This window comes from Hylobates moloch, unplaced genomic scaffold (genome assembly GCF_009828535.3).
Source record: "Hylobates moloch isolate HMO894 unplaced genomic scaffold, HMol_V3 SCAFFOLD_10, whole genome shotgun sequence".
Taxonomy (NCBI): Eukaryota; Metazoa; Chordata; class Mammalia; order Primates; family Hylobatidae; genus Hylobates; species Hylobates moloch.
In genome coordinates this window covers 107078542-107100981 of record NW_026652285.1, presented here as the reverse complement: position 1 = coordinate 107100981, position 22440 = coordinate 107078542, and the positions used below count along the sequence as shown (strand labels likewise).

At 46.5% G+C, this 22440-nt stretch overlaps 1 protein-coding gene across 1 annotated transcript in view; it reads left to right on the top strand.

Moving 5' to 3' along the window:
* LOC116475482 (ficolin-1-like) overlaps positions 1 to 3118 on the top strand; it is a 23014-nt gene extending 19896 nt beyond the window's left edge. The window contains exons 3-5 of the mRNA XM_032164763.1: positions 318 to 447; positions 1655 to 1789; positions 2871 to 3118. Coding sequence (XP_032020654.1) covers positions 318 to 447; positions 1655 to 1789; positions 2871 to 3118 — 513 coding nt within the window. The remainder of the gene's footprint in view (positions 1 to 317; positions 448 to 1654; positions 1790 to 2870) is intronic.
* The last annotated feature ends 19322 nt before the right edge of the window (positions 3119 to 22440 follow it).

Below are 22440 nucleotides of genomic sequence, written 5' to 3'. Positions count from 1 at the left end.
TGGGGTAGGCTGGGAGGGGCCGGGTGATCTCCTGCTGTGTGGCTTGGGGCTTGCTGCCTCCCCTCTCTGAGCCCCCATTTCCTCCTTCATCCCTTGGGGTCTGCGAGGAGACCAGGTGGGCGTGCTGGTGACCCCAGCCCGTGATGCTCTGCCAACTACAAACGCTGCTCCTCTGGAGGGCGGGTCCCCCGTGCTGTGGGACGTCGGCCTGGCCCCCCCTGGCTCCTGTCCCCTGGCTCCTGTCCCCCGGCTCCTGTCCCCCGGCTCCTGTCCCCCGGCTCCTGTCCCCTGGCTCCTGTCCCCTGGCTCCTCCACAGGTTTTCCAGCGGAGGGTGGACGGCTCCGTGGACTTCTACCGGGACTGGGCCGCGTACAAGCAGGGCTTTGGCAGTCAGCTGGGGGAGTTCTGGCTGGGAAACGACAACATCCACGCCCTGACCGCCCGGGGTAGGGCCGCTGCCGGGGCTCAGGGGTTGGGGGACCCTGAGGTGCTCCTGCCCCTTAGGCCTGGGCCACCTGGAACATAAGCGCCTCTTGGCCCACAGGGGATTGGGTCCTGAGCACACTCAGGTGGCGCTGGGACCTCCGAGGGCTGCGTCCCCTGCCGCAGGCTCTGGCAACATCGGGAAGGGAAACGGTGAAAGCCCTGGGCTGAAGGCCTCTTCAGGTCTTGGCCCCACTGGCATCTTAGATCCTGAGAGCGGGAAGCAGGAGAGAGACCACTGGGGCTTGGGGTAGGCTTCCCCCATCTCCAGCTGTTGATCTGCCTCTGAAGCTGGCATCTTAGTCTCATGGAGAGCCCACGCTCGCCTCCTCCAGCCCACACCTCGGCAGGCCCCCTGCAGCCACACTCACCTGAGTGAGAGGGCCCCCCCCAACCCTCTGGGGCAGGGGATGAGTTTCACAGCTGGTCCTGAGGCAGAGTCTGTATAATTGCTGGTCTGTTATCCCTGCCCACTGCCCCATGGCATGATTGAAGGTATCCACTCAGGTGCCTCAAATTCCTGCAAAAGAAACTACAATTATAGCTTCGCCCACTGCTATGTTAGTGGCTCACCAACCCTTAGAAGGAGAAGGTACACTTTCAAAATGAAAGAATGCTCCCTTCCACCCAGTGGGGCATGTTCAGGTCTCTGAAATAACGGGAAAGGTGTTTAGAAACAGAAAGCCATCCCAGAGCGCCTGATAGCAACAAGGGATTTTCTGACATTCCCAGTTGATTTTTTTCCTGGATGCCACATTCAGACATCCCTTAAGAATGTATCCATCCCCAGCCGGGCACCGTGGCTCACACCTGTAATCCCAGCACTTTGGGAGGCTGAGGCTGGTGGATCATGAGGTCAAGAGATCGAGACCATCCTGACCAACATGGTGAAACCCCATCTCTACTAAAAATACAAAAAAAAAAAAAAAAAAAATAGCTGGGCGTGGTGGCACGTGCTTATAATCCCAGCTGCTGGGGAGGCTGAGGCAGGAGAATCGCTTGAACCCAGGAGGCGGAGGTTGCAGTGAGCTGAGATCGTGCCATTGCACTCCAGCGTGGGCAACAAGAGCGGAATTCTGTCTCAAAAAAAAAAAATTACCCATCCCCAGCCCTCATGCCTGGTGACAGAAAGATCTTAAAGGCTGGGGCCTTAAAATCTTTTTCCAACAGGAAGCAGCGAGCTCCGTGTAGACCTGGTGGACTTTGAGGGCAACCACCAGTTTGCTAAGTACAAATCATTCAAGGTGGCCGGTGAGGCAGAGAAGTACAAGCTGGTACTGGGAGCCTTTGTTGAGGGGAGTGCGGGTGAGTGTCTGCTTGGGGCTGGGTGGCCTGAGTGGGGCTTGGGAAGCAGAGAGAATCTGGCTCTGTCTCCCCTGGTGACCTTGGGCCCTCCCCTCTCTGAATCCCGTTTCTCCATCTATCAAGCAGATACTAGCATTTGTGTCTCTGTACAGCCTGGGGCTCACAGGACATAGCGGCTGGTATTCCTAAGGCTATGTCTGCCGCACAGTGAGCCATCTGGGCAGGGCTGAGATGACCCACCAGCATCACTGCTGAAACCTAGAAGACGATGTCTTTTTCTCATGGGTGCCTTGGAGCTGTTTCCCAAACTGTGCCTTGTGGGACATTCTTTACCAAAAGGAGTCTCTGGCTCCATGATTTGGGGAGGCATTTCCCACAGGGTGTCTGCTTAGGGAATTCCCAGTGCACATTTCTTCGTGAAAGGCGCTGAGAATTGCTGCAGCTGGAAGTCTGTGTAACTAACTGCTCCACGGAGCAAGGCAGTCCTAGGGGAGCCTTGGAAATGACAGCCTTGGGGTCTGTGCAGTCCTTTCACAGGCACCATCTCACGCGTGACCTCCAAGGAAGGCAGCAGGGCAGAGAAGGCCACCCCCATTTTGCAGGTGGTAAAACCGAGGCTCAGGGGGTGACACTTCTCAGCTGTAGGAGCCAGGGATGAGCTTCGGGCTCAGGGCTTGAGATGGAGGAGGAGCCCCCAGGTGAGGGCTGTCCTGGACCTACCAAGAGCCACCAGGGCCCCAGGGGACGTGGGGAGAGACCGGAAGGAGTGGTGCAGGCTGGAGGAGGGAGGTCATTCCAGGAGACAGCACGAGGCCTGACAGGTTGGGGGAGCCCTGGAGGAAACAGGTGGTTGCTGGAGCAGGGGCCTCAGGTTGTGGAGAGGAATTTCCAGACCAGGTTGCCAGAGGTTGCCTCCCGCTTCCCCTTCCTCCAAGGACTGGGTGGGTCATTTGTGCACCTGTACCACGGCTCATGCATCTGTAAAGTGAGGGTGGCTCTGCTCAGAGGCAGGACGCGGTGAGGGTCTCACAGTGGCAGGGCTTTTTCTAGCATCTGCAAACCCCACATTTTCTGTGAGCAGGCAATTCTCTAACGGCCCACAACGACAACTTCTTCTCCACCAAAGACCAAGACAATGATGTGAGTTCTTCCAATTGTGCTGAGAAGTTCCAGGGAGCCTGGTGGTACGCTGACTGTCATGCCTCAAACCTGAATGGTCTCTACCTCAGGGGACCCCACGAGAGCTATGCCAATGGTATCAACTGGGTTACGGCGAAGGGGTACAAATATAGCTACAAGGTGTCAGAGATGAAGGTGCGGCCCGCCTAGACGGGCCAGGACCCCTCCACACGCACCTGCTAGTGGAGAGGCCACACCCACAAGCACTGCGTCGTGGAAGTCACCCCATTTCCCCAGCCAGACACACTCCCATGACGCCCACAGCTGCCCCTTTGCCCCCAGCTCAGTCAAGCCGCCACATGCCCACAACCTCACCAGAGGGAGAATTATGTTTCTAAATATGTTTGCTTTGGGACAGAAAAGTTTTACTAGTTTCGATGTGTGTTTCTTGAACACCAGTGGTTTTGATCACTTTCCTGCGTCTGTTGCACCGCAGGTGTTTCCCTGGAATTTGGTATGTCGGGAAGAGTCAGGACCCTCATTTAGCAGATGGCATTACCGATGTTCAGGGAGGTTGAATGACTTTTGCAAGGATTTTCCACCTCCAGTAATTGACACAGGGCGATCCTCACCTCCACCCACAAGCCTCCCCTGTCCCTCCATGCCTCACTCACAGCGCTTCACACTTCTTGAAAAAGGTCACTTTGGGGGTCCAGAAAACACTCATTAAAAAGGGGGAAGTTTAGTAGGAACTTCTCTGCTTCCCACCACGGCAGAGTTCATGCTTTGGGCTGGCTGACTGCTGAGAAGACATAAACACTTAGCACTCACTATGTGAGCGCCTGGTCAGCCACCTGCACAGAGAAGATTCCAAAGAGGCCTTCCTCCCACACGCAGACCTCAGCTAGAGGGGACCGCGGACCTCAGTGGGAAAAGCTGCACAAGGCTTCTAGGAGATGATGGAGAAGGGGCTTCTCCAGCTCCCAGGCCAGGGGAGATTTCTCAACCATGACCTAAGAAGCATCAAAGGGAATGTGGCAAGTGTGACCCCATTCAAATCAAGAGCTCCCACCTACTGAAGGACACTAAGAGAACCAAAGGAAGGCCAGAGGGGCAGAATCACTGCGCGGCACACACGTCTTTAGTTTTCTACTATTGCCTCAACCAGTCACCACAAATGGAGGGGCTTGAAACAACAAGAACTCGTCACCTCCTGGCTCGGTAGGTCTGGAGTCTCAGGGCCTTACTGGGCCAGCAGGCAGGACTCAGCAGTGGTGGCTTCTTCCAGGGTTCTAGGGGAGAACCTGCTTCCTTGCCTCTTCCCGCCCCAGGGGTCACTGGTATTCACTGGCCGGGACTCCTTCCCCCAACCCCAAAGCCAGCAGCACCACATCTCTCTGACCCTTCGTCCGTTGTCACCTCTCCCCCCGAGCCCCGCGGGACAGGCTCTCCACTCCTGAGACTCATGGGATTAGCCTAGGCCTACCTGGATGATCTGGGATCCTCTCCCATGCCCAGGTCTCTATCCCTCACCACATCAGCAAAGTCTCTTTTGCCATGGAAGGTATTTGCAGGCTCTGAGTTTGTGTGTATTAGAGCAGGACATCTTTGGCGGGGCAGTGGTGGGGGCGGGGAATTATTCTGCCTACCACACCTTATACAAAAATAAATAAATCACAAGCTTATATCTGAAAGAATTCCTGCAAATAATAAAAGAATTAGAGCAGCTCAGTTAAAAAAAAAATGTATGAGATGTGAACAGACACTTCACAGAAGATGACATGCAGGGGAGCAAGGTATTTCTCAAAAAGTGCCCCACTTTTCACCTACCAGAGAAACGCAAATCAGCACCCAAAGGAGTCACTGCAGCACCCTCATCTGAGCCTCAGAAGTTAGAAAGATGGACAGCACCAGTGTCAGAGGTGACTGTGGGAGGGGGATTTGCATACACTGCTAGTAGCAATGCAAATTAATAGAACCAACCTGGAAAATGGCTTGACATCAACTGTTGGAGCAGAAGACACACAGTCCTCTAACCTGCCAATCCCACCTCAGGGCCTGGATGTGGCCGTCATGTGTACCAGGGGGCATGGCCAGGAATCTTTACAGCCAAATACTCACCATAGCACCAAACTGGAATCAGCCCACATACCCATCAGGAAGAGAATGGATGTTAAAAAATGCAAGGATAGCCATTGGGTAGAACTCCATACAGGCATGACAATTACACAGTGACACCTACACACAAGGAGCGTGAGTCTCACAAACATGGCAGCAAAAGGAGACGGTTCAAGAGGGTATGTGCTATGGAGTCCCTTGTAGATAAAGTTTTTCAAAAGCAAAAGTAGCCGATGGTATTTTGGATGCATATTTAGGTGGTAAATGTATACAGGAAAAATAAGAAAGTGATTGTATTTGAGGGTGGGACGACGTGGTGACTGGGAAGGGACAGGGACAAGCCTTTGGGGTTCTGGCAATGTTCTGTTTCTTGACCTGGGTGGTGATTGTAAGGATGTTTGTTAACTAGTGATAAAAATAATTAAGCTGTACTTTTGCTTTATACACTTTTGAGTACATGTTATGTTCTACAATTTAAAAACTACTTATAAAGAAACTGCACATGCTTGGATCCAGGAACGTGAGCTACAGGCACATCCTCCACTGATGCCCAGTGTTCTTGACTCAATACCTGAAGGAGAGGTCCTTGCAGCCCACTGGGGGCCGACCAGACCCTACCACGCCCCTGCCACAATCTCTAGTCCATCACAAAATCCACAATTATCTCTAGTCCATCACAAAATCCACAATCTCTAGTCCATCACAAAATCCACAATCTCTAGTCCATCACAAAATCCACAATCTCTAGTCCATCACAAAATCCACAATCTCGAGTCCATCACAAAATCCACAATCTCTAGTCCATCACAAAATCCACAATCTCTATTGGGATAGTACTTTCGTCCCTCATTAGGTAAGCATTTTTACAACCTAGGAAGACTTAGCTTTAAGTCTAGAAATGATTAATATAAATATAAAATATAAATATGATTAATGTAAATATAAATATAAAATAGCCATAGAAATATGCCTTTTTGTTTGTTTTTTGAGACAGAGTTTTACTCTGCCACCCAGGCTGGAGTGCAGTGGCGTGATCTCAGCTCACTGCAATCTCCACCTCCCGGGTTCAAGAGATTCTCATGCTTCAGCCTCCCAAGTAGCTGGGATTACAGGCGCACACAACCATGCCCAGCAGTTTTTTTGTATTTTTAGTAGAGATGGGGTTTTGCTGTGTTGGCGAGGCTGGTCTTGAACTCCTGATCTCAAGTGATCCACCCGCCTCTGCCTCCCAAATTGCTGAGATTCCAGGCGTGAGACAATGTGCCTGGCCAAAATATGTCTTTTGTATTAAGGAATCTGGACAGGTTTGATTTTTCACAATCTTATAATGTTTAAATAATTTGGCCTATTATGAAGAATCCCACAAATCCAATATAAAATGTGGAGCTAACTAATAAAAATCATCTTGTAATGTTACATGGAAATCTTAGTGCGTTTATACACAGTATTGACATATTTAAGAGACTTTGAGCTCATTGCATTTCTAAGTTAAATTATTAGATTTCTTAAGATTTAAGTTAAATTATTAGATTTCTTAAGATTAATTAGTGCTAAGGAGGTTTTTCTCATTAGACAGCTGAAATGCCGCAGGAGAAATTTTAGTGTATTTCACTTCTTATTGCAATTTAAAATGTTTGAAGGTATTTAAAGAACTAAATTTATGTTATCCAAAAGCCCTAAAAAGGTGACTCTTAAGATTTGCAGATCTTATAAATAGAAAAACAAGAACTGTAAGCCAAACTTAAAATATTCAGGATGAATTGAGTTTTTGAATTTGTAGCTTTTAGAAACCGAACATTAATTTTAAGAAGCAAAGCAGGCTGGGCGCAGTGGCTCACACCTGTAATCCTAGCACTTTAGGAGGCTGAAGTGGGTGGATCACTTGAGATCAGGAGTTCAAGACCAGCCTGGCCAACATGGTGAAACCTTGTCTCTGATAAAAATACAGAAATCCGCCAGAAATCGCTTGAACCCGGGAGGTGGAGGTTGCAGTGAGCTGAGATAGTGCCAGTGCGCTCCAGCCTGGGGAACAGAGTGAGATTCTGTCTCAAAAAAAAAAAAAAAGAAGAAGAAGCAGCGGCCAGGCGCGGTGGATCACGCTTGTAATCCCAGCACTTTGGAAGGCCGAGGCAGGCAGATCACAAGGTCAGGAGATCAAGACAATCTTGGCTAACATGATGAAACCCTATCTCTACTAAAAATACAAAAAAAATTAGCCAGGCATGGTCGGGGGTACCTATAGTCCCAGCTACTCGAGAGGCTGAGGCAGGAGAATGGCGTGAACCCAGGAGGCAGAGGTTGCAGTGAGCCGAGATCGCGCCACTGCACTCCAGCCTGGGCGACAGAGTGAGACTCTGTCTCGAAAAAAAAGAAGCCAAGCAAGCTTATGAAGAGATGAAGAGTCTTTTCCCATCACCAATTCCTCCCCAACTCACATCAGCAGAACTGAGAGGGCCTTTGTGATTTGAGGGATGAAACTGAATGGGTGAAAAGAAATGTAGCCCTCCTCCTCTTGGACCAGTGCTCTTCCTCCCGGCCATGGGACCTCTCAAGTAGGAGTGTGTAGGCGTGGGCCCATCCAGCAACACTTGGGCATTCGTGGACGTCCACACAGTGCTGTTTCTGTTCTTTTCCTCTCCTTCCTCATCTTCTCTCGTCTTTGTTGAATATTATTATCCCGTCACCTCCTCTATCAGCTTATAACTTGTTCATTCTTTTCCTATCTTTTGGTGTTTATGCTTGCGATTGCAATATATAGCCTTGATTTTTTACGGTGTACTATAAATTATTCCTTCTACCACTTTGCCAATGAAGATTTTGAAACACCTCTAACTACATTAACTCCCTTCTGCTTTTTATGCCATTCTTGCCACCATGCTATGATACATTTATTTAAAGTCCTGCAAGAAATGGCTATTAGTATTGTTTTGTGCAGTCCGTATTCATTTTTACACTTTATGTTGCCCTTAATTCCTTCTTCTATTTTATTTATTTATTTATTTATTTATTTATTTATTTATTTATTTATTTATTTATTTATTTTTGGTTCGAGATCATCTTCTTGCTGCCTGACAAACTCCCTTTCATATATATTTTTTATTTTTATTTTTTGAAATAGGGTTTCACTCTGTCCCCCAGGCTGGAGTGCAGTGGCATGACCTTAGCTCACTGCAACCTCCACCTCCTGGGCTCAAACAATTCTCCTGCCTCAGCTTCCCATGTAGCTGGGACTACAGGCGTGCATCACCACTCTGGGCTAATTTTTGTATTTTTTGGTAGAGATGGGGTTTCACCATGTTAGCCAGGCTGATCTTGAACTCCTGACCTCAAGTGATCCACCTGCCTCAGCCTCCCAAAGTGCTAGGATTACAGATGTGAGACACTGTGCCCAGCTTCATCTATTTTTTGATGAAAGTCTGCTGAGGATGAATTCTGTCCACTTTTATTATCTGAAAACATCTTTATTTTGCCTCATTTTAAGTAGTATTTAGATTGGGTGTAGACTTCTATATTGCCAATTATTTTCTTTTAGCACTGTAAATACAGATGTCCAGTATTTTCAGATTCAGTTATTTCAGCTGAAAAGCTAGCTGAAAGTCTTCTTGCTCCTCTGAAGGTAATATGACTTTTTTGAAAAAATACATTTATAAGATTTTTTTTCTTTGCTTTGATAGTTTTACTACAAGGCGCCTGGATGAGACTTTCTCTGGATTTGTCTTCCTTGGAGTTCATAGAATCTGTGACTTGATGTCTTTCATGAGTTTTGAAAAATGCTAGCCATTATCTCTTAAATATTGCTATTACTCTACTCCCTCTTCTCTTTCAAATATTTCAGTTACACCAATGGTCAATGTTTGCTCGTGTCCTGTATGTCTCTTCTTCTAGTTCCTGGATTTGTATTCTTTTTTCCTTTTTGCATTCTGTCCAGATATTTCCTACTGACCTATATTCCAGTTCACTAATAACGCTTTTCACTGTATCTAATTTGCTTATAAATAGAAAACCATCAATTGAGTTATTAATTTCAGTTATAGAATTGCCAGTGTAGACTCCAATGCTTGGCTCCACTTCTCCACTTTTTCACCTGTTTTTCTCACAATCTTCCATTTTCTTCAACATACCAGTCAGAGTCATTTTTAAAGACATTTTAAACACCTCAGTGGCCTGTGGATCTTATCTTCTGTTTTTTGTTTCTTTTTAATCTTAGGTTTTTCGCACACTTGGAGGGTTCTGATTGAATGCTAGACATAGTATTCAGGAAAGCAGAGAGGATTTTTTTTTAAGTCAGATTTTTTTAGGTATAATTTACATACGGTAAAATTCACCTATTTTAGTTCAGTTCTAAGAGTTTCCTCCGTGACTTTTCCTTTGGACCATAGTTTATTTAAAATTGTGCTCTTTTACTTCCAAATTATTTGGGATTTTTCTAGATATCTTTCTGTTATTGATTTCTGGCTTACCTCTATCAGGGTCAGAGAACATACTTAATATGACTTCAGTTATTTTAAATTTGCCAATGTTTATTCTATGGCCCAGGATATGGTCTATGTTGGTGAAAGTTCAATTTGAACTTGAAAAGAATATGTTTTATGCTGTTGTCTATTGAAAAGTCTATATATAAAAAATAGATTAATAAACTGATTAATAGCATGGTTCACCACTTTCATAGTCTTACTGATTTTCTGTTTAGTCATTCTGTTGATTACTAACAGAGAAGTATCAGCTTTCTAACTATAATGGTGGGTTAACCTGTTTCTCGTTTCAGTTCTAACAGATTTTTCCTCAATTTTTGATGTTGCGTTTTTAGGTGAATGCACTTCTGGAATTGTATTGTGTCCTTGTTGAATTGTCCCTTTTATTAACATGTAATAACGCCCTTTATTCTTGATAATAGTCTTTGTTCTGAATTTTGCTTTGTCTGTTATTCATATAGCCTTTCCAATTTTCTTTTGCTTGGATTTTACATGATGTGTTTTTTCCCCCACTTTACTTTTAGCAACTCTATATTTTTTAGTTGAGGTTGAGTTTCTTGTAAACAGCATATAATTGGGGTTTTTTAAATTCAATCTGAAAATTAATATCTTTAATTTTGTGTTTATACCATTTACACATAATGTAATCATGTATAAGGTTTAACTGAAACCTACCATCTTGCTAGTTGTGCTCTACTTGAATTTTTTTTTAGTATTCTGTTTTAATTGACAAACATTTGACTGTATCTCTTTGTGTAATTCTTTTACAGGTTGCTGTGGGCATGACAATATATATACTTAACTTTTCTCAGTACACTGAGAGTTGAAATTGTACTACTTTGAGGAAAACATAGAAACCTTGCAATGATATAGGTTACATTATACCACCTCCATATGTTGCAATTATTAAATGTATTAGATCTACCTACCTTGAAAACCCATCAGACAGTCTTTTAACTTTTGCTGTCAACAGTCATACACATTTTTTAAAAAAAAACTTAAGAGGTAAAAAATAGTGTGATATATTTATCCAACTATTTATCATTTCTGTTGCTCTCTTTCATTTCTGAAGTTCTGCACATCCCTCTGTTTTCATTCTCCTTCCAACCTAAGAACTTTCTTTAGCATTTCTTTTAAAGCAGCTCCATTGATGATCAGTTCGCATAGTGTTCCTTTCCTTAAGAATGTCTTTATTCCACATGCACACGTATGTTTATTGTGGCACCATTCACAATAGCAAAGACTTGGAACCAACCCAAATGTCCATCAATGATAGACTGGATTAAGAAAATGTGGCACATATACCCCATGGAATGCTATGCAGCCTTAAAAAAGGATGAGTTCATGTCCTTTGTGGGGACATGGATGAAGCTTGAAACCGTCATTCTGAGCAAACTATCACAAGGACAGAAAACCAAACACCACCTGTTCTCACTCATAGGTTGGAATTGAACAATGAGAATACTTGGACACAAGAAGGGGAACATCACACACAGGGGCCTGTCATGGAGTGGGGGGAGCGGGGAGGGATAGCATTAGGAGAAATACCTCATGTAAATGACAAGTTAATGGGTGCAGCACACCAACATAGCACATGTATACATCTGAAGAATATTTTCACTGAATATAACATTCTGGGTTTACAGTTATTTTCTTCCCATGCTTTAAAAATGTTATTCCAGCCTGGCCACAGTGTCTCATGCCTGTAATCCCAACACTTTGGGAGGCCAAGGTGGGGGTGGGAGGATTGCTTCAGTCCAGGAGTTTGAGGCTAGCCTCGGCAACATAGAGAGAGTCCATCTCTACAAAAAAAAAAAATTATAATAATAGCCAGGGCCTTGGTAACATAGTGAGAGTCCATCACAAAAAAAAAAAAAAAAAAAAAGTAATAGCCAGGTGTGGTGGTGAAGGCCTGTAGTCCCAGCTACTTGGGAAGCTGAGGTGGGAGGACCACTTGAGCCTGGGAGGTCAAGGCTGCAGGGAGCCCTGGTCACACCACTGCAACATGTAATCGCATCCTTTATTCAGCAGAATAAGGGTGAGACAGCAGAGTGAAACCCTGTCTCCAAAAAAAAAAAAAAAAAGTTATTTCAGTGTCAACTGGCCCCAGTGGTTCCTTCTCCTTCTCCTTCTCCTTCTGTAGGAGTTTTGTTCTTGTTGCCCAGGCCAGAGTGTAATGGCACAGTCTTGGCTCACTGCAACCACCACCTCCCAAGTTTGAGTGATTCTCCCGCCTCAGCCACCCAAGTAGCTGAAATTACAGGCACCCACCATCACGCCCAGCTATTTTTTTTTTTTTTTTGTATTTTTAGTAGAGACGAGTTTCATCATGTTGGCCAGGCTGGTCTTGAACTCCTGACCTCAGGTGATACACCTGCCCTGCCTCCCAAATTGCTAGGATTATAGGCATGAGCCACTGCATCTGTCCCCCAGTGGTTTCTTGTAAGAAACATGCAGCTCTTCAGATCATTGTTACCTTATTTGTATAGCACATAATGTATAGCTCTGTTGTTTGGTGTGCACACATTTAGAATTGCTGTGTCTCTTTAGTGAGTTGACCGTTTATTATTATATTCTGTCTCTGGTAATTTTCTTTGCCTGAAGTCGCTTTTATCTGATATAGTAGAGCCTCTCCTGCTTTCTTTTGATTAATGTTTGCATAACATACATTTTCCCATGCTTTTACTTTCAATTTGCTTATATCATTATATTTGAAATAAGTTTCTTTTAGATAGCATATGCTTAGTCAGGCTTTTAAATACACTCTGACAATCTCTCTCTTTTAATTGGCGCATTTTAGGCCATTTACTTTTATGTAATTATTGAAATGTTAGGACTCCTCATTACTGCTGGGTGGGAGTAGAAGATCCAGCTCCTCAGGAGACCTCCCCTGGTACCTCTGTGTGTAGGAGGGTTGTGTGCCTCCTTACTGTTCTCCATGAGGGCTTTACTGGCACCATAAGGGGAGGGGTGGACTCACTGCTACTGGGAGATGGTGAAAGTCCTGAATCTCCACTAGGGCCTCTCTGATACCAGCCAGTGGGGAAGGAGCTGAGCAACTCATAACTGCTGGGTTGGGGTGGAAGTCCAGTTTCCCCATGTAGACTCCACTGACACTGCAGGAGTAGAGGGGACTTGTTACTGCTTATGTACAGAGGAGATGAAAGTGCCTTTTCTGATACCAATCCATTCAGCACTGGAGGGCGCTGGGATGCCTCATTACAGCTCGATGAATGTGGAAATCTAAGCTCTCTACCTAGCCTTTGCTTGTAGAGGAGGAGATGGGTCACCTCTAGCGTTTGACTGGAATAGAGCAATTATCGTCTAAAGTTTTCTGTCTTGCTGGGCTGCCTTCTTCCTGAGCCTTTGGATAGAGAGAGCAGGTTTTTACTGGCTTTTCTTTTCTTTTTTTTCATCTGTGCCTTTTGGTATTTTCAGGTTATCAGCTTCTTTAGGTCAGGGATATCTGTTACATTTATTGAGTGGAATAGGGTAAAAGTATGTCTACTCCATATTACCAAAAACAGAAGTCTCTATTTTTCCCAATGGGTTTTCTCTCCATTGTTCAAAATGAAAGACGTTTATTGACCTGTCTTCAAGTTCACTGGCTCTTCTGTTATCTCCATTCTTGTGTTGATTCTATCTGGGGCAATGCTATTTCTATTGTTACATTTTTCAGTTCTAAAGTTTTCATTTGATTTATTTTGTAGCTTCTAGTTCTTTGATGAGACTGTCTAGCTTTCCATTAACTTCAAGAGTGTTTGTCCTTACTCCTTAGAGCATGATTATAATAGCTGCCTTAAAGTCCTTAATACCTCTAGCACGTGGTCATGTCAGGATTGGTGAATGTCGATTGCCTTTTTCCTTCAGAGTTGCTTACGTTTTCCTGGTTCTTTACATCTCTTGTGCAATTTTGGATGTACCCAGGAAATTTTGTATATTATGTTAGGAGATTCTTTAAACATCTTCTGGGAAAATGTTGACTTTGTTGTTGTTTCAGCAGGCAATGCACCTAATTAAGTTTAGATTGCAACTTCTGTTTTGCTTTCCCTGTATGGGTTATTTACACAAATGTTGTGTTCTCTCTCCGACTTGTCTTTGTTACTTTTCAAATCATCAGGTATTTGTGTGTCCAATGTCCAATGTGCTGCAGTGGGCTCACTCCATTGTGGGAAGCATTATTCAAAAATGCAACTCAACCCCAAAGATTTTCTGCTCTAATTCCCAGTGCTATAAATACAGGCTATCATGCCAGTGATCATGTTATGTTACATTGCAAAAGTGATTTTGAGATGTTATTAAGATGGCTAATTAGTTGACATTGAATTAGTTAAAAAAGGGATTATCAGGGTGGGCCTAATCTAATCATGACAGCCCTTTAAATGCAGAGAGTTTTCTCTGGCAGGTAGCAAAAGAGGAGTCAGAGAGATTTGCAGCATGATGATGATTTGACACACTTTTGCAGGCTTTGAAGATGGAGGCTTATTTAGAAAGAACCTGAGAGTGGCCTCCAATAGCTGACAGCAGCTCCCAGCTGACAGCCAGCAAGAAAATGGGAACCTTACTCCTAAAACCACACAGAACTGGATTCTGACAACAACCTGAATGGTCCTGGAAGCTGCTGCTCCCCCAAATTCTCCAGCTGAGCATAAGGCTTGGCTTACACCTTGACTTCAGCTTTGCAAGACTCTAACCAGAGGACCTTGCTTGCTGAGCCCATTCAGACCCCTGATCCACAGAACTGTGAGTTAATAAATGGGTGCCATTTGTGGTAATGTGCTGTGCAGGAGTAGAATACTAACACAGCCACCTTGACTGCCATAGAAATTATGAACTTTGTTTTTTAAGTGTTGGCGTAGATCACTTGAAACCCAGCAATACTTTGTCTTCCTCCAACACAGGTTTCATTTGCTTCACCAGGCATGTTCTGGAAGTTAATAACCAGTTCCATTGCCAGAGATGGTCTATGCACCCATATGACTTAAAACCAGTTTGCAATTTTGGGGGAGAGCTGGTTTACTTGCAGGTGATCCTTACCTCTGGGATGCACACATACATAGTTGTCAGGCTACAGTGCAAGTTCCTTAACCTGAAACTCCATTCTTGGCAGGCTCTGAACATGTACCCTGGTCCCCTTCAGCCTGCTAAGTTGACAAAACTCCCACACAGACTTGAAAGCTTCTCTCTGATTGGTGAATGACGCCAGGCAAAGATACTCACAGATACTCCACTCTGGGTTTCTATTTCTGCTGAATCTTATTCTGGTAATTCCTCATTACTCTGATTACCTTTAGTGCTTAAGAAGAGTATCTCTGAACTTTGTCCAGCTTTTTCGATTTCAAAAGGAAGTTTGGCCTTGTTTTCTAACCCATTATTACTGGAAGTAGAAGTCTGCACTTCCAGTTCTATGTTCTAATTTTACACTTAGGTTTCCAGGTCACTAGAGCTTGCACATTGAGCATTTTTTTAAATGGCCACTTAATACTCACTGGAGGAAGCGGACGTCCTCTTATTGTTGAACACTTATAATCTATCCAGTGTTTCCTCTTATTGTTGAATACTGATATCCTAGCCAGTAATGAATACATTTATGTACACGCTTTTTTCTCTTACATTGCATTTTTTTTCCAAGAGTAAGTTCTCTGATGAGCTTACTGATTCAAAGGGTACAAGCTTTTCTTTAAGTTCATATAGTGTCATAAGTGACACTTATGAAACAGACTCAAGTCATAATACCACATCCCCATAAAACAATCTATTTAAGGCATGTAAATATTCACTGTAATTAATTTGATCCTTATTCCATGTTTTAAAAACATTTCAACTTGCTTTTGATTTGGATCACTCTCACCTTTATTCTGAGGGATGGGTGGGGGTCCTGGGGACACGTGGCCCATAGAAGGCTGGAGATGGAGTGGGAGGCAGGCTGACTTGTCATCTCCATTTGATGTGCTGTTGTGTGGCTTCCTACCACAGCTCATCAGCAGAGAAGAGGGAGGGCTCTAGGCATCACCCACTGAGATTCTGGTTCTAAAAGTCTGGGATGGGGCCCCTGAATCTGTATTTTTCAAAGCCTCCCCAGGTGGTTCCGATGGATAGTCAGGTTGAGGAACCAATAGTGTGCTAGTTTCAGAGAGCCGAGTAGAAGGCTTGATGGTTTTAGTGCAAGCAAACAAAACCCGAAGACCTTCTGGCTCATCAGAGCAAACTCATATTAAAGAAGACAGCAATCCTGGAAGGGAAAAGAGAGATAAACAAATTAACGCAAATGGGTTTCAATTAGAATCCAGGCTCGCACAGCCCAGAGAAACAGGAGCTGGGAAGCCAGGTAGGTTATCAGCCGAACCAAACATTCATCAGAGCCAAGCATGCCGGATACATGATGGCCGCTCTGGGTTTTGTTTTTGTTTTTGGATGTGCATTCTGTCCTTGATTCACATGTCTTGGGCCATCAGCCCAGTAGAGGCCCTTCCTGATGGTACGGGGTAAACAACCTTGGACTTCCCGCCATACAGGTCGCTTGGCCCACTCCAAAAATTAGCTTTTATGGAGAAGCAGAGCTACATTTGACAAGAGGAAGCCCTTCCAATGTCAGTCACCGCCATCCCAGGCCACACTGATCTGGTGGCTGCTTATGCCAGCAGTGAGTTTCTTATGCCTGTGGGTCTGCTGGGAGCTGCAGAGGCACTGAGTTGAGTTCTGGGTGGCAAGATCACCCAGAGCAGCTGCCCCTTAATTTCCAGTTCTCAGATTTGATGATTTATGTTTCAACCCCAATTAAATTGTAGACCACCCATCCTGTCATGGAAGGCACAGGGCTCTGGGAGGGCCCATTTGCTACCTTGGGACAGATGGACATATCCAGATTGTCCTTGATTCTGCTGGCTTCCCGACTGGGACTACTGCCACATCTTGGGGTGGGTGGGTGGGCTTCCAGCCGCCTGTAAAGCTGCAGGAATCAGATAATTGGCCGTCCCCCACCCATATGGCCTCAGGCTGATGAGTCACAGTGACAATGAAAACCAAACTGAGTAGCTCAAGTGCAGCTAAAGAAATCAGTAGGAGGCCAACTTGGCACAAAGCCCAGAGTAAGTTTTCAAACCAGGAGGAGAATGCAGGTTTCTCCTCTCCTCTCCTGGGCCACCTCTTTGTAAAGATAAGGAACAGCAGCTATTAGCCGGGCGCAGTGGCTCACGCCTGTAATCCCAGCACTTTGGGAGGCTGAGGCAGGCGGATCACAAGGTCAGGAGATTGAGACCATCCTGGCTAACACAGTGAAACCCTGTCTCTACTAAAAATACAAAAAATTAGCCGGGCGAGGTGGCGGGTGCCTGTAGTCCCAGCTACTCGGGAGGCTGAGGCAGGAGAATGGCGTGAACCCCAGGGGGCGGAGCCTGCAGTGAGCCGAGATCGCACCACTGCACTCCAGCCTGGGCGACAGCGAGACTCTGTCTCCAAAAAAAAAAAAAAAATGAAAAAAGAAACAGCAGCTATTTTAACAGGCAATCTTAATATCTCAGGGCTGATATACAATGCAAGTTTGTTTCTTGCCCAGGTCATGGTCCAGGGCAGGGCATGGTGACAAGAATCACTCCTGCAGTGATTTAAAAAACCAGATTTCTTCTGGGCATCTTCTTTCCCGAGATAGAAATTTGGTTCATATTTCATTCAGATTTGATGCATTTCTTTGCTAATTTATCCCCATGCCTCCCTATATCTCTCATCTTAAGGAAGTCTTCTTAAAGTTTTCAGGCTTGGGCAGGAAGGAGCTTTACTACAATTCTGAGTCGCTCTGTTCAAAACAACATATTCCATTGATCCTTCTTACCCTAGTGCTTTTAAAACCTCATCTCTTACTGTTTGGAGTCTAACAATGTTCAGGCATTTTCCAACTCTGCGAGATTTCCAATTCCTAGACTCTTTAATCCATTTTTTTCCTGCTTGCTAAGTTCTTTTCTAAGCTCTTCTTTCTCTTGTAACACCCAGTCAGACAGCCAATAAAAATAAACACACACTGAAAATTCTGTTTTTCAAGTTGCTCCCCTGGGGCTAGAAGAGGTGTTCCAAGGAACTGCCTTCCAAGTTATTGAAGGCAACATGTTCATCAAACAAAACTCTGCAGCCCTCCATCCACCATGTGGCTGCTAGGCCAGTGCCTTGGATTTTAGGTGTTTGTTGCCACACTCTTGCCCTTCTGGTACCAATCTCTGCATGAGTCAGTGTAAGTACAAATTGCTGCTATAACAAACAACCCCTCAGGATCACAGTGTCATCATTTCCCCTTGTGCTGCAATGCAGGGCCCATGCGGTGCAATGCAGGTTTACAGAGGACTTTGGGGTTCCTCACCAGGACATGGGACAGAAGGCTTGGGGGGCCAGTTTAGAAAGGGGTCTGCATAATCTCTGTGAACGTCCCATTGACTAAATCTCCATCATATAGTCTCATCTAACTGCAAGAGAGGTTTAGAAAAGCAGACTTCTTGTACCCTCAGGAGGGGGAAAAACAGGCTTAGTGAACATATAACATCATCTCTGTCTCAATGACACAAGGCATGCCTTTTATAAACAACAATAATGAGAAATTCTCCTGCAGTGATGGGAGCCTGTACGGTAACAATGCAGCCGTCTTCCCCGTGGGTTTGCCATTTGTGTAGGGATTGGAATGTGAATTGTCTGCATTTGCACTTCAATCTGGATGTCCACCTGATGCAGGGCAAGTGAGCCCCAAATTGGGGCTTAGCCCAGGAGGGTTCTTGGCTTCACCCAGGAAAGAATTCAAGGGTGAGCTGGTGGCATCAAACAGCAACTTCTATTGAAGCAGCCATGTATAGCAGTAGCTGAGATACTCTCCTTGCAGAGTGTGGCTCCCCATAGGCAGTGTGCCCACAGCAGCAGCTCAGAGGCAGTTCTGCAGACATACTTATACCCACTTTTAACTATATGCAAATTAAGGGTGGTTTATACAGAAATTTCTAGGAAAAGGGTGGTAACTTCTCGGTCATGAAGTCATTGCCATGGAAAGGGGTGGTAACTTCTGGGTGTTGCTGTGGGCAATGGTAAACTGACATGGCACACGGGTGGATGTGTCTTATGGAAAGCTGCTTTCACCTCGACCCTGTTTAAGCTGGTCCTCAATCTGATCCAGTGTCCAAGTCCCTGCCTCCAGAGTTGCATCCCACCTCCTAACTCTCTCTCAGATCAGCCAGGCAGTGAGAAAGTAACTGGGGAGTTCTGGCTCCTACAAGGATTCAGGAGAACTTCAGGCTGAGCCTGGAAGAAAGAAACAGGACAGGACTCACTGGAGCCACCGCTTTGAGTCTTCCATTTAGGCCGTTTGTCTGATTCTATTGGAAAAGGCCTCGTTCTCCTGGTGAGAGGGCAGGCTCCTTCAGAGCAGGAATTCACTGCCCTGTACTCCAGAGAGGGCTGTGCACCCAGCAGGTGTTCCATGGGGGTAGTGGGAGAAGGATTTGGTTTAGTCTTTCTTCACTAAGTGATTAGTGTCATTCTAGTGAAGAAAAGAGAAGGTGAAGGTCAGTTGGGCAGGTGTCCTGAACTCTGTGTCTTCCTGATCTTGAGGATAGGGCATGCAGGGTTTTGGGGATTTTTTGGGGGGGACGGAGTCTCAGTCTGTCACCCAGGCTGGAGTGCAGTGGCGCAATCTCGGCTCGCTGCAAGCTCCACCTCCCGGGTTCACGCCATTCTCCTGCCTCAGCCTCCTGAGTAACTGGGACTAAAGGCACCCACCACCACACCCAGCTAATTTTTTTGTGTATTTTTTTTAGTAGAGATGGGGTTTCACCGTGTTAGCCAGGATGGTCTCGATCTCCTGACCTCGTGATCTGCCTGCCTCGGCCTCCCAAAGTGCTGAGATTACAGGCGTGAGCCACCGTGCCCAGTGGTTTTGGGGATTTTTTTACCTGTTGCATCTGACTGGGGCCACTGAGACTCCTCTTAGGACAACCGACCATCCTGGTGGCTAGGGCTTTTCCAGGAGATGGGATGCTCAGTGCTAAAACTGGACAGGCCCAGGCTCACTGGCACAAGTTGGCCACCCCACTCTTTCTGACTACAGGCTACTGGGAGAGGAAAGAAGCCTAGGATGCAGAGGAATAAAGGGACAAGAACAGACACCCAGAGAGGCTAGGGACAAAGAGATGGGAGGGGCCCTGAGTGCCCAGGAGCCTGGAACAGTGATGTCCTCCTAGCGTGGGGTCACCTCCCAAATGCACGCTTCATGTTCTGCAGCAGGCCATGTTTTCTGCATGTTACTCCCTGCTTGCCTTCGGCCACTTCCTGGAATGCTCTTTCCAGCTCTCCACTCCCATTCCCCGGCAGTGTTTCCATCTTGGTTACTGTAAAGTGCAAAACTCAGAACCCAGGGCACAGGTATGGAGTGACCTATGCAGAGGCGAGTGTGGCGTCTTCCTTGTTCTAGATGTCAGGACTTTGTGAATGCAGCCTAAAACCACATCCACCTGTGGTGAGCAACATTACGCTCTGCCTAGAGCCAGCTGAGCCTGGAATCCACGAGACGACCCTTTCCCAGTTCTTTTTTTATAAACTGCACTTAAGGCATGGAGTCATTGGAAGAACTCAGAAACCCATGGTGAGGGGTAGGGAAGGGGCAGGGGACACGGGGGTTTGGGTCAATGGAGGCAAGAACACCTGGTTTCAGGGTTTGGGTGCCTGTCAGTCACAGCTCCCAACAATCAGCTTATTGGAGGGAGACAGTGTCCCTCAGGCTAGGAGAGAGAGAAGAGAGCCAGTTCTCCTTTGAGCAGATTCTGAAGGCAATAAAAGCAGACAGCCTGGCCTCTGCTCTGACCCCAGGGAGCCCACCCTGGCTAGTGTGGGCAGCAGGTGAGGGAGGCCTTTGCTGGAGCCTGGCCCACATCAGGTGGCTCCATCCTCCTCTCCCAGGTCTGGATACACAACAGAGTCAATACCTGCCCGCCACCCCTATGCCAGGGCACAGCTCCCAACACCCTCAACAGAACAGCCTGGATTCAGCCCAAGGAGACAGGCAGGTGACAGGAGGTGTTGGGGGGCAGGCCAGGCAGGGCTAGGCAGGGCTGGAGCCCACAACAAAGACCTATAGCCAAGGGCTCCTGCGCCCAGGGAAAGGCCCAAACAGAAGGGGAGGCCTCATGGGCAAGGGCTGTCAGCTGGGCAGGGGGTGCCCTAGGAGGAGGACTGGCAGCTGGGCCGGGTGGGTGATGTTATGCTATGCTTCCTGTCCCTTCAGCACATTGCAAACCCGGTGTGGGAGCACATTCTTCTTACTCCCCAGGGCCTTCAAATCCACCCTGCCATCCCATGTCACACAAGAAGGAAGATTCAGAGAGGTCAGATCACAGATCAAGGCCACACAGCCCAGGTCTGTGAGGGCGAAATGCCGCTGCACTTCACAGCTGAAACGAAGAGACTTTGCTTTTGAAGGAGGCAAGTGCTACTCTGAGACCTTGCCTGGGAGCACAAGTCACACATAGTGCCACGTGGCCAGTGTCTCCATAAACACATACAGGCATCTGAACAGGACCAGGGACCAAACGACCTCAGGCAGGGCCACTGACACCAAGGCCAGGAGACCTCACAGAGGCCCAGGCTCGGTCGGTTCCTCCTGAAGACTGGACAGGAAGAGGGGGTGGGGGTCAGGCTGCAGCAAATCCATCACCCAAGGGCTGAGAGCCTCTGGGTGCAGACGGAAGGGTCCTAGGGTTCCACAGAGCACCCGCTGCTGCTCGGGAGGCAGAGCACAGGGAAGACAAAATCAGAAAGCACATCAGATTCTGGAGAGGTGAAGGCGAGTGAGAATGAGGTCTGGAAAAGGTGTAGCAGGGGCAGGGTGGAGAATGAAGATCCCAGGGAAGGGTCAGGTTGTGCTCCCATTCCCAGACAGCATCACATCTTCATGGAGAGAGTCCTCAGAGGTGGAGGACTGCCCTGGGCCTAGACTTGTTAAATGGCCCTCTCTCCTGCAAAGGAGCTTTCTGGGTACACTGCTTCACCTTCCTGATACATGGGGTTCCAGCCCTGCAGAGCGGGCTCCTTTCTCTTCCTAAGGATGGGGACTTCCTGATGTTGCAACCACCCAGTGGGTTCAACTTGCCTGCTGCCCAGACAGAGCCAAATTATCGAGACAGGAGAATTGCAATAGAGAAAGAGTAATTTACGCAGAGCCGCCGTGCAGGATACCGGACTAGAGTTTCATTATTACCAAATCAGTCTCCCCAAGCATTCAGGGATCAGAGTTTTTAAGGACAACTTGGTGGGTTGGGGGGAAGCCAATGAGCCAAGAGTGCTGATTGGTCAGGGTTGGGGGGAAGCCAGTGAGCTGGACGTACTGATTGGTCAGAGATGAAATCATAGGGAGTCAGAGCTGTCTTCTTGCACTGAGTCAGTTCCTAGGTGGGGGCCACAAGATCAGATGAGCCAGTTTATTGACCTGGGTGGTGCCAGCTGATCCATCAAGTGCAGGGTCTGCAAAATATCCCAAGTTCTGACTTCAGGAGCAGTTGAGAGAGGGTCGGAATCGTGTAGCCTCCAGCTGCATGACTCCTAAACCATAATTTCTGATCTTGTGGCTAATTTGTTAGTCCTACAAAAGCAGTCTAGTCCTCAGGCAAGAAGGAGGTTTTGGGAAAAGGCTATTATCACCTTTGTTTTAAACTATAAACTAAGTTCCTCCCAAAGTTAGTTCAGACTATGCCTAGGAATGAATAAGCACAGCTTGGAGGTTAGAAGCAAGATGGAGTTGGTTAAGTCAGATCTCTTTCATTGTCTCAGTCATAATTTTACAGTGGCGGTTTCAATGTCAGTTACTCCAGGCAAAGCAAGGCTTCACAGCCTTGGGGAAAATAAGCATCCTCATCCAGACCCCAAGGGAGGGTTCTTGGACCTCTCACAAGAAAGCATTTGGGGCGAGTTCATAAAGTAAAA